Below are 12133 nucleotides of genomic sequence, written 5' to 3'. Positions count from 1 at the left end.
GCCCTAATGATGATCAAATTTCGGCTTTCAAAGCTGAATTCCATGCGTCCTTTGAGAAGACAAGTCTAGGTCCATTGCATTATTACTTAAGCATTCAGTTTTTTCAGCGTCATGATGGTATTGTTTTATTGCAATCCAATATATATATATATACCTAGATGAATGCAAGAACATGCCCAAATTCACCTTTTAGGAACGTGCATGTTATATACTCATGGTAGTCAACCCACAAGACTATATAACTATCAACTCCATTATGCATAGTATGGACTAGATACTACAACATCCCCACTAACATCATCAATGCCCAATAGTGGGTGTAGAACTCTGTATCAAGATATGCTCTCACACACACTCTGTCACCAATTGGCCGACCATTTGGTCCATCTCTAGATTTGTGTCTCGTTCACTTGAGGCCAGGCCGGTGTCTCATGTGAAGGGTCCAATATTTTTGCATAACATGGACGGGAGCCAGACTGGTGCCACCCGTGTGTTAGCAGGATGGTGTCGTATGGACGGGAGCCATACTGGTGCCACCCGTGTATGACTTAGACTGTGTTCTATCCATGGGATTGTCACGCCATGGATAGAACGGTATTTGTGCCGTGTCTTGCCTATGGGACTGTCACTCCATAGGGAGACTCGTGCCTGGATCTGGATCTGGATCTGTGTCTTACCTATGGGACTGTCACTCCATAGGAAGACCGAGATTTATACTTTCTGTCGTGCCATTATTGTGCCTAACAGAAATGTTTAGTACTTGTTCCATGAACGGGAGATATGTCCATGATACTGTTTGCACATGCATTCATGTTTGCATGCTTGGAACTATCTTCGCGTGACTTGTATTTTTGTGTTTGCCTGTTTGACGTGCCACTTACTGAGCGAGGACGCCTGCCAATGAGTCGTGAAGTTTGATCTGTCTTCTGACGAGTTTTGTTGCGTGTGAACAGGTGGTAAGTGTATTGCATTTGTTTATTTCATAGCATTCTTTTTAACCTTTGTTTTTATAAGGTTGCAGTTTCACACTCATTAATGAGTGGGCACCCTTCCCAATATCTCATGGTGCCTTTAGAAGGGTGGGCACCCATTTTGGGCACCCACGAATGGACCATGGTGGGGAGAGAACTCCTCCCTTAATCTTGTGTGCGGGGGGGGTGTGTGACATGTGAGGTCTTTGACCGTCGTAAACACAACCTTAGTCTAACTAAACTGCACTTAATGATGCTTAAGAAAGACACATAGTGTCAATGCAATGCAATGCAGCTATATTAGATGATGAATGCGGTTACAATGAGATCTGAATAGATCTATGATGCTGAATATGCTGCCTATATGCTGAATATACTGATATGCTGTATGAACTGCTGTCCCACTGTCTTTCCCTTGTCTCCTGGGAAGGAAACGCTGAAGGGATGGCTTTGGGACTGAAGCAATGCTGATGTGATGCTGAAAACACAGATGTTCTCCTGTTACCTGGGAAGGAAACGCTGAGGAGATAGATGCGTTTGCTGAATATGATGGACTGATCGCTGATGCGTGGCTGAATATGCTGCTCCCAAGGCTTCCTAGAGGAGAAACGCTGGAGAACACTTTGTTGAATGCTGGGATCTGAGATGTGATGATGCGCTCCTATTTATATGAGGGAACAGGTGCTGGTCGGCCATCTTGGCTGCAGTCGGCCAGATGCAAAAGCCCACGACTGGGATAAAATACCATAAATGTCATAAAAGGGTACAAACGCTGGTCGGCTGATGTATCCATGCTGTCGGCTGATGTAAACAAGCTGTCGGCTGCCTCCACAAGCCCCAAATGCTGGTCTATATGGCTAATGTGATGCTACCATGCTGAATCCAACTCATACCATGTGGTACATGCTGAAAACATTCATTTAAATGTCCATAAAATGCCTGATAACTCCTAATGATGTTTATGATGCTAAAATGATGCCATGTCACTGTACACCTGAAGGGTGTGCACGTGACATTCCCCGCCGCTGCTAAACTGTTGCTGGGTGGTATACCTCGCAACCTTCGACTCCTCTGGGGATCCTTCTCCTCCGAACCACTGCCCCTTCTGTCTTCTGCTGCCGGGACTGAGGTCGTCTGCAGGAGTGAAATCCTTTGAGCCAAGACTCTATGTACTGCGGGAACTGAATGGCAAATGCTACTAAAACTGCTTGGAAATACCTGAGTCACCCCTGACCTGCCTGTGGAAACCTTTCACCTACCATCTCCGTCGTTCCTGAAGCTCTGAACCTCCTGAGGCGATGTTGGAGCAAACTTCCGTCTTCTGTGGAAGAGAAACCCCCTGCTGCTGCCAGTTGAAGCCCAAAACTTATGTCCTCCTTTGATGATGGATGTCATTCTGTCCCAGAGAGTTCATGGGCAAACATGTATGCCTTGCAGATGCAAGACTGACTGCTAAGATGACTGTTATGCAAGCCATGTGCAACCCTATATGCTGTGCAAGAATGCAGATGGATGGATTACTAATGCATACCTAAGGGAAAATCCCTAAGGGTGGCCTGCAAGATTTTGAGAACTGGGTTTAACTGTGCGGAAGCGATTAACATGATGTCTGACTGAATGACTGATGGAATGAAAATGATCTAAGGCTGGTTACCCTGTAACGCTCTGATACCAATGTGACATGTGAGGTCTTTGACCGTCGTAAACACAACCTTAGTCTAACTAAACTGCACTTAATGATGCTTAAGAAAGACACGTAGTGTCAATGCAATGCAATGCAGCTATATTAGATGATGAATGCGGTTACAATGAGATCTGAATAGATCTATGATGCTGAATATGCTGCCTATATGCTGAACATACTGATATGCTGAATGAACTGCTGTCCCACTGTCTTTCCCTTGTCTCCTGGGAAGGAAACGCTGAAGGGATGGCTTTGGGACTGAAGCAATGCTGATGTGATGCTGAAAACACAGATGTTCTCCTGTTACCTGGGAAGGAAACGCTGAGGAGACAGATGCGTTTGCTGAATATGATGGACTGAATGCTGATGCGTGGCTGAATATGCTGCTCCCAAGGCTTCCTGGAGGAGAAACGCTGGAGAACACTTTGCTGAATGCTGGGTTCTGAGATGTGATGATGCGCTCCTATTTATATGAGGGAACAGGTGCTGGTCGGCCATCTTGGCTGCAGTCGGCCAGATGCAAAAGCCCACGACTGGGATAAAATACCATAAATGTCATAAAAGGGTACAAACGCTGGTCGGCTGATGTATCCATGCTGTCGGCTGATGTAAACAAGCTGTCGGCTGCCTCCACAAGCCCCAAATGCTGGTCTATATGGCTAATGTGATGCTACCATGCTGAATCCAACTCATACCATGTGGTACATGCTAAAAACATTCATTTAAATGTCCATAAAATGCCTGATAACTCCTAATGATGTTTATGATGCTAAAATGATGCCATGTCACTGTACACCTAAAGGGTGTGCACGTGACAGGGTGCATGGCCACCTGCCCACCCCCCTTGGGAACGTTGGAGCTGGCCGCTTCCATTCCATGCAATCAAGGTCGGCCGGCCAGCTGTTGGTCGTGGGGCCCCTCCATGCAAATCAGGAGTGATCCTCCTCTTGTGTATAGGCGGCTGTGCATGGCCACCTTCTGGCATCTGACCGCCAAGCGACCTCTCCATCGTTTACTCGCAAAACGGCTACACCCAAGTTCTGATTTTCGACGCTGGCCCACAGGCGAGTTTGCTTGCTCTTGCGCACACCTCTCCTTTCATCTTGCTCTGCAGGCGGCTGCGCACAGGCCACCATCCTCTTGCCTTGCAGGTGACTGTGCCCAGGTCCTCCCATCCCTCTCGCTTTACAGGCGGCTGCGTAGATTCCATCTCTCTCCTTGCTTTACAAGCGGGCGCACACTGGCGACTGCAACTAGACGGCTGTGCCCAAGCGGCTGCGCACAGGTTCTTCTTTCTCCCTTGCCTTGCAGGCGTCTGCATACAGGCTTCACAACAGGCGAATATTACATCCCATACTACGGGGCAATTGCTCGTTCTCCATCCTCAAGCTCTCAAGCTGGCAGCAACAGCATTAGTAAAGACTTCTCTTTTCATATGTGGGTGCTTAGTACTACTGAAGGCCATATCCATTAGTTTACAAGGTAAGTGGATTGAGATTCAAGCAAAGGTCTTTGGTGTAAATCTTACAAGGGATACTCTCTGCTCCCATCACCCGTTCGGTGCCGGGTAGTCCAAGCTTCTGGAGAACCACGGTCCATGAGTGCCGAGATCGGGAGAGCCAGGTGTTAGTACGGGAGCGCCTGTTTGTGCGTAGTCCTGGAACACCAGTGGGGCGCTCTCTGCAGATTCCAGTGAAGGCACAGGACCGTAGAGATTAGACTTCTTCCAGTAGATCGCTCTCCTTCGAACGTCTACTTCAAGTCTCTTGTTTGGTAACTGTATTCATCTCAGTTGTACATGGACATCATCTGGTTATTGAGGTTGAGAACATGGGACCTCAAATTGAAGCAGAAGCTGCCTTTGTTGGTAAAGAGGTGCAAGTTACCCCACTAATAGGGAAGTTGCGCATACATATCCAGGGTTACCTTGATCATGAGCATTTCTTGGTTGCACCACTTAATGGATGTGATGTACTGCTTGGCAAGCCATGGCATCATAGGCTTGAGCCCCGCAAAGAGTACAAGACAAACATGATTTCTTTTATGCATAGAGGCCGCATGCATGTCATTGCTGCCGGCAAGGAAGGGGATTCCATCCCACTTGTATCTCACATCCAGATTAATAAAGAAATGAAAAAGAGTCTTTCTGCGTACTTGGTTTTTGTTCGTGATAGCATTATACCAAGTCATCAAAATGTGGATGCTTTGACTCACGATAGGCTGAATTTTCTTCATGCATTCAACGATTGTTTTGCTGATGCATTGCCACGTGAATTACCTCCCCAAAGGCTTGAGGATCATCGCATAGATCTTGTGCCAGGCAGTTCTCCATCTAACAAACCCGCATACCGTGAGTGCCGCACAAGAAGAGATCATGAAGCAGGTAAATGAGCTTTTAGAGAGAGGTTTGGTTCAACCAAGTTCCTCACCTTATTGCCATCAAGAATAGATTCCCAATCCCGCGTATTGATGACATTTTGGATAAGCTTGATGGCTCGCCTTGTTTCAGCCGTCTTGATTTGAAGAGTGGTTATCACCAAATACGAGTGGTGCCACAAGATGTCCACAAAACTGCATTCAGGACAGCTTTTGGATTATATGAATTTTTGGTGATGTCTTTTGGTCTCTCTCACCAATGCCCCAGCCACATTCAATCGTATGATGGATAGTATATTCTGACCCCATCGCAAATTCACAGGTGTATTCTTTGATGATATCTTGGTTTTCTCCAAGAATGAGCAAGAACATAGAACTCATTTGGTTACAGTGTTCGAAGAGTTCCGGAAGCACAAACTTTTCATTAATGCCAAGAAAAGTGAGTTCTTTCTTTCAAAGATACATTATTTGGATCACATTGTATCCAAGGATGGAGTAAGAATGGATCCTGCCAAGATAGAAACCATTCGGAATTGGCCAGAGTTGCAAAATGTACATCAAGTACGTAGTTTTCTGGGATTATGTTCATACTATAGGCGTTTCATAAGGCATTTTGCTATGATAGCCACCCCTCTACATGATCTCACAAAGAAGAAAGCCACTTTCCAATGGACTCCAAAGGAGCAGGATGCCTTCTTGCAACTCAAGCATGCTATCATATGTGGACCCGTATTGATTGTTCCCGACTTGCAGAGGTCATTCAGTGGAATGTGATGCTTGTGGCAATTGTATTAGGGCTGTCCTAAATCAAGAAGGTCATGCAGTTGCATATGAGAGCCGTCGTTTGCATGATGCTGAGCTTCATATGGATATCTATGAGAAAGAGCTCTTGGCTGTAATTCATGCCTTAAAGATATGGAAACATTATCTTCTTGGAGCTGAATTTGTAGTCAAGACAGATCATCAAAGCTTGAGATACTTTCCATCTCAAACAAAGCTTTCAGAGAAACAGATGAGAATGGCAAACTTTCTTTCCATGTTTCATTTTCAGATTGTGCATACTCCGGGAAATAAAAATGTGGTGGCAGATGCATTATCTAGAAGGCCTTATGTGGCTGCAGTTTCAGTGGCCTCTCATGGGGACTTATCTGCTATGCGAGATTTGTATCATTTGGATGCTGATTTTTGCCATATATGGACTGATTTGATGGCTGGTCACTCACATGCCTCCTATGTGATCAAAGAGGGTTATCTTATGAAGGATAACTGCTTATGTGTGGTGAAGGATATGCGTCCAAAGGTTATGGAGGAATGTCACGCTCCACCTTATGCTGGTCATAGAGGTATCATGCCGACTACACGCATGATTGAGAGATATTTCTTTTGGCCAAGCATGCGTAAAGACATTCAGGCATATGTACGTGCATGTATTACTTGCCAAAAAGTGAAATTTGACAGGCAAAAACCTCCAGGTTTGCTTCAGCCATTGCCTATACCCTCGCAGCCATGGGAAAGTATTACTATGGATTTTATTATGGACTTGCCTAGATCCCAGCATGGGAATGATGCTATTTGGACCATTGTGGACAAGTTTAGCAAGCAAGCTCATTTCTTGCCAGTCAAGAAAACCATTAAAGCTGATCATATGGTGAAGCTTTTTCTTGCTAATATTTTCAAGCATCATGGTATGCCTAAATCCATTGTTGGAGATAGAGATCCCAGGACGACGAGCCTTTTCTGGAGGGCTTTATTTGATAACATGGGCACTAAACTTGAGTTTTCATCAGATTATCATCCCCAAACGGATGGCCAAAGTGAAGCTGCAAATTCAGCCGTGTTGGATTTGTTGAAGTGTTATGTGGCAGATCAAAAGACTGCATGGGAGAAGTATCTTCCACTTGTCGAGTTTGCCTACAACAATACGATCCATGCCTCCACGGGAAAGGCCCCGTTTGAGATTATTTATGGCAGAGTGGTTTCGCCACCCATCCTTCGTACAGAGAATGAGATTTTTGCAGCTGATCAGTATGTTCATGACTTGGATGTAGCCTTTGCTCAGGTACGGACAGCCATTGCAAGGTCACAAGATAAGCATAAAATGGTTGCTGACAAGCATAGAAGAGACATGCAAGTCAAAGAAGGTGATTGGGTTTTGCTGAAATTTGAGAAAGCTAGGCTTCGGAAGAGGCCAGGACGAGAAGGATCATATCCTAAGCTTTCTCCTCGCTATTATGGACCCTTCAAGGTGATTCAAAAGATAAATGAAGTGTCATACAGGCTTGCTTTACCTAGTCATTGGAAGATTCACAATGCATTTCATGTGAGTCTTTTGCGGAAGTATGTTGGGCCAGATCCTGACGAGCCTGTCACAGAAGTTCCGCCAGAGATTGATGAGCTTGAGGAGATCCTCCAACCAGAACAGATTGTCTTTCACAAGGAGAGAAAGCTACCTGCAGGAAAGCTTTCCAGGAGATACCTTGTGAAGTTCAAGAATTATTTGTCCATTGATGCAAAGTGGGTAAATGAGGATTATTTTGTTGACTACCCACAGCTGTTGCAAGCATATCTTGAGGCTTTTCAGTTGAGGACAACTCTTTAGAAGCCCGGGGGGATGTCACCAATTGGCCGACCATTTGGTCCATCTTCAGATTTGTGTCTCGTTGACTTGAGGCCACGCCGGTGTCTCATGTGAAGGGGCCAGTATTTTTGCATACCATGGACGGGAGCCAGACTGGTGCCACCCGTGTATGACCTGGACTGTGTTCTATCCATGGGATTGTCACGCCATGGATAGAATAGTATTTGTGCCGTGTCTTGCCTATGGGACTGTCACTCCATAGGAAGACCGAGATTTATACTTTCTGTCGTGCCATTATTGTGCCTGACAGAAATGTTTAGTATTTGTTCCATGAACGGGAGATATGTCCATGATACTGTTTGCACATGCATTCATGTTTGCATGCTTGGAACTGTCTTCACGTGACTTGTATTTTTTTGTATTTGCCTGTTTGACGTGCCACTTACTGAGCGGGGACGCCTGCCAGTGAGTCGTGGAGTTTGCTCTGTCTTCTGACGAGTTTTGTTGCGTGTGAACAGGTGGTAAGTGTATTGCATTTGTTTATTTCATAGCATTCTTTTTAACCTTTGTTTTTATAAGGTTGCAGTTTCACACTCATTAATGAGTGGGCACCCTTCCCAATATCTCATGGTGCCTTTAGAAGGGTGGGCACCCATTTTGGGCACCCACGAATGGACCATGGTGGGGAGAGAACTCCTCCCTTAATCTTGTGTGTGGGGGTGGGTCCTTGGGAACGTTGGAGCTGGCCGCTTCCATGCAATCAAGGTGGGCCGGCCAGCTGTTGGTCGTGGGGCCCCTCCATGCAAATCAGGAGTGATCCTCCTCTTGTATATAGGCGGCTGTGCATGGCCACCTTCTGGCATCTAGCTGCCAAGCGACCTCTCCATCGTTTACCCGCAAGACGGCTGCACCCAAGTTCTGATTTTCGACGCTGGCCCACAGGCGAGTTTGCTTGCTCTTGCGCACAGCTCTCCTTTCATCTTGATCTGCAGGCGGCTACGCACAGGCCACCATCCTCTTGCCTTGCAGGTGACTATGCCCAGGTCCTCCCATCCCTCTCGCTTTACAGGCGGCTGTACAACTTGCAGGCGGCTGCGTAGATTCCATCTCTCTCCTTGCTTTATAAGCGGGCGCACACTGGCGACTGCAACTAGACGGCTGTGCCCAGGCGGCTGCGCACAGGTTCTTCTTTCTCCCTTGCCTTCCAGGCGGCTGCATACAGGCTTCACAACAGGTGAATATTACATCCCATACTACGGGGCAGTTGGTGGTTCTCCATCCTCAAGCTCTCAAGCTGGCAGCAACAGCATTAATAAAGACTTCTCTTTTCATATGTGGGTGCTTAGTACTACTGAAGGCCATATCCATTATTTTACAAGGTAAGTGGATTGAGATTCAAGCAAAGGTCTTTGGTGTAAATCTTACAAGGGATACTCTCTTTGAGACCAAATGTAAGGCAATTGCTAAGTGTATGACTCCAAACTAGGTGCAAAACAGAGATGGCACAGCACTAAGCAGATATAAACTCAAGAAGCATCCCAAACAGTTCACTGTGTGCTACAGTTATAACCCAAAAAAAAGGAAATCTTGAGGCAAATCAATTGTGATGCAAGTCATTGAATGAAGCAACAAAGCTTACTGGTGGAGGAATGTAATCCCTAGGGCGCCTGATTTTCAACGTGGTCCCATGCAAGGTAATTCCATCAAAAGCGAGCCCAGCAGTTGCATCCTCTGATGTCAAAAACTCAGCAAAAGCATAGCTTTTCTCCACATTTACCTTTTAAAACAACAAAAACAACCATCAAATATTTTTTGAAATTACTGTCAAATGTAAAGGATGTTACAGAGAAAATATGATCTCTTGCCAAGAATGAGGAATGTACTTACCATACAATTGATGCAAGGCTTTGTTCCTGCAAGATGGTTGGCATTGACAGAGAGCATGGCAGCATTAATGAACTCTAGAAGTTCTCCATCAGAAACTGTAGCCGGAACATTGCCTATGTAAAGCCTCCTTAAATTTCGGGTAGCCTGTGTAAGGCTCACAGCAGCCAGAGCAGGATTCACCTGAAAATTTATGTACTAAACTGAAGATTGTCTACATACTAGGAAATTCAGCACAATAACAGGCTCTATATATCATGTGGAGAGTCTCCAGGAGTAAAGCATCACACAAAGAATTCTACAATTGACAAAAAGACAAAGAACTGACCGTCACTAAAGAGGAGACAGAAGCAAAAGCTGCAGCCTGCTGAGCAGCAGCTTGATGTGCAGCTGCCATGGCTGCTGCAACACCACTATCCATTCCAGCAGGTGGCAAATCCCAAGCTCGGGGTTTCTTTCTTTCAGGGGACCTTGGAGGTGGTGACGGTGTCTTGATGGCTGCATCTGATCTACGCCTTCTAGGAGAGTATCCACCCAGCCCAGAGCGCCTGTACCTATTTGATCCATCTTTCTCAGTTACGTCGCTACTTGCCCGATCCCTTTCTTCTCTATCTTTATACTGAGGTGAGGGAGACCTGCCCCACTTGCTTTTTGACCTGGGAGACCTTGAAGATGATCTAGCCCTATTTGCGACCCTTTGGTCGCCGTCGAGCCTTGCCCTCTTGCCATCCTTCTCTCTGTCGATTTTACTAGAACTCTTGTGATGGTTAGATTTGCTTGAATCCCAATGCCTCTCACGTCGATAAAACTCGTAGTCCGAGTCTTCATCTGCATCATCATGTCTAGAGCCTCGAAAGATTGCTCTTTCAGATGTGCCACCACGGCGCTTCTCCTTCCTGTGAAAATCACTATCATCATCCTTCTCCCATTTCTGTGACTTCTCTGATTTCTTCTGCCTTTCATGAGATTTCTTATCGCCCACATTTTCATTCTTCCTCTTGCTATCTTTCTTATCTTTCTCAGACTGTTTGACTTTGCTCTTCTCTTTCCTCTTAGACCCCTTTCTGTGGTCCTTGTCCCTTCTTTTATGTCCATCCTTATGCTTTCCACTTCTTCCCTTTGAATCCTCCAGAGACGTGCCTGTCTGCTCATTCTCTTTGAGGACTTTCTCGCCAACAGGTTTCTCAGGTTTAACGTCATCGTTTGCTAAGTCGTCCTCTTCATCAGATATGTGCATGTCCCCTGACTTGGCTTCCGTGGTCTTGATGAAGCTTAACTCCTTAGGAGACACTTTGAGGCCACTGAGATCTTTCCCCAGGCCTGAAAAGTCTTTCTCCGATGGCTCAGATGCATAGCCACCATCGCTGGACCGCTCACTCTTGTCTGAATCGAAATCAAAGCTCATGTCCTCGTCTGAAGAAGAAGTTCTGCTTTTAAACCTCTGCAGGTTCTTGTATTCACCGTGCCAGCCTCTGGTTCTTGCACACGAACCCTCGCCGCTGCTCATTTTCTTGTAAAAGGAACCTGTTTGCGCAACAGATAGGCAGTGCACATGGCCGCAATTTACATCGTCCCTTTGATCGCCATGTTCACGCTTTCTGTGATGTTGTCGGCATTTTATTCTTCAAAAACCCTAGCCTGTTCAGAATGTGTTGGCAGTGCGCATGACCGGCCTATGCTCTGCCATGGTCAGATTCTCTGTAAAGTTTTCAGCATCACTGAGTAGCTTCAATCGTCTTCAAACCCTGAAAAACCTAATTCGCGGTTCAACGCAACAGAAAAAAGGCTGAACGTTGTCGCACTTCAAACCATTCCTTCGCTCTGTGTATGTTCAAGTTGTCTACAAAACCCTAAACCCGAGGGAAAAGCTAGGTAAGGCAGAGTGACTAACACATGCCAATTTGCAGAGCAAGAGAGCTCCATAATTATGTGTCAAGAAGCAAGTTAATCTTTTCACACATCGCTCCTGGTCATGAAAGAAGTTTAACCACTTCTCTATAATTATTAATTCACTTGGAGAAATAAAAATTTGTTCTATCCTTGTAGTTTTTTATGAGATCTAGAAGTGTTAGTTCCGAGAGTTCTTCTGAAGTGTTGCTTCATAAAGACTAGTCAAATCATAACATGCTCTTTGTGTACTTGTATGCCTTGCACTTTGTTATGTCTTAGGGGGGAGCTTCAAAACCAATTTGGAGGACACAAGCCACCCTCTTAAGGTTGGGCAATGACCTTTCCTTAAGGGATTGACCGTTCAAGAGGTGCCTTTCACGCAAGCATGTTTGGGTGCCTTCCACGTGCTCGATAAGTGCAAGCTAGTTATACGAGCAACAAATGAATAGACCATCCTAGAGACACTAAAAGAAATCAACACGAAGTTGGTCATGAGTTGGTAACCAACTCAACACCTAAGGTCAACGAGAAGGCAAACATGTGAAGGATGCTAGGAAAGTAAGGGCTATATGGAAGAATAGCATTAGCACTACACATGTTTGCCTCCTTTCATCTACCTGGTTGTGAATTCCCCCTTGGCTTACATTACCAGCATCCTTGGTATGGATACTCTTATTCGTCATGCAAGGTGTAACATGGGCTAGTGGTTGGGTGTTAGGAGAGTTAATTAATAAACCTTTAAGTGCATGT

The 12133-nt window shown here is 45.6% G+C and overlaps 1 protein-coding gene across 1 annotated transcript in view; it reads right to left on the bottom strand.

Annotated features, from left to right (window-relative positions):
- Nucleotides 1–11508, bottom strand: part of LOC147623671 (uncharacterized) — a 96069-nt gene extending 84561 nt beyond the window's left edge. The window contains exons 1-3 of the mRNA XM_086820259.1: nucleotides 9822–11508; nucleotides 9497–9676; nucleotides 9249–9386 (exon numbers count right to left, since the gene is read on the bottom strand). Of these exons, the coding sequence (XP_086676385.1) occupies nucleotides 9249–9386; nucleotides 9497–9676; nucleotides 9822–11000 (1497 nt within the window). The 5' untranslated portion in view covers nucleotides 11001–11508. The remainder of the gene's footprint in view (nucleotides 1–9248; nucleotides 9387–9496; nucleotides 9677–9821) is intronic.
- Between the last annotated feature and the right edge of the window lie 625 nt (nucleotides 11509–12133).

The sequence above is a fragment of the Cibotium barometz genome, chromosome 26 (genome assembly GCF_041138505.1).
Source record: "Cibotium barometz isolate CiBa-2024 chromosome 26, ASM4113850v1, whole genome shotgun sequence".
Taxonomy (NCBI): domain Eukaryota; kingdom Viridiplantae; phylum Streptophyta; class Polypodiopsida; order Cyatheales; family Cibotiaceae; genus Cibotium; species Cibotium barometz.
This window is presented reverse-complemented; position numbering and strand designations above follow the sequence as displayed.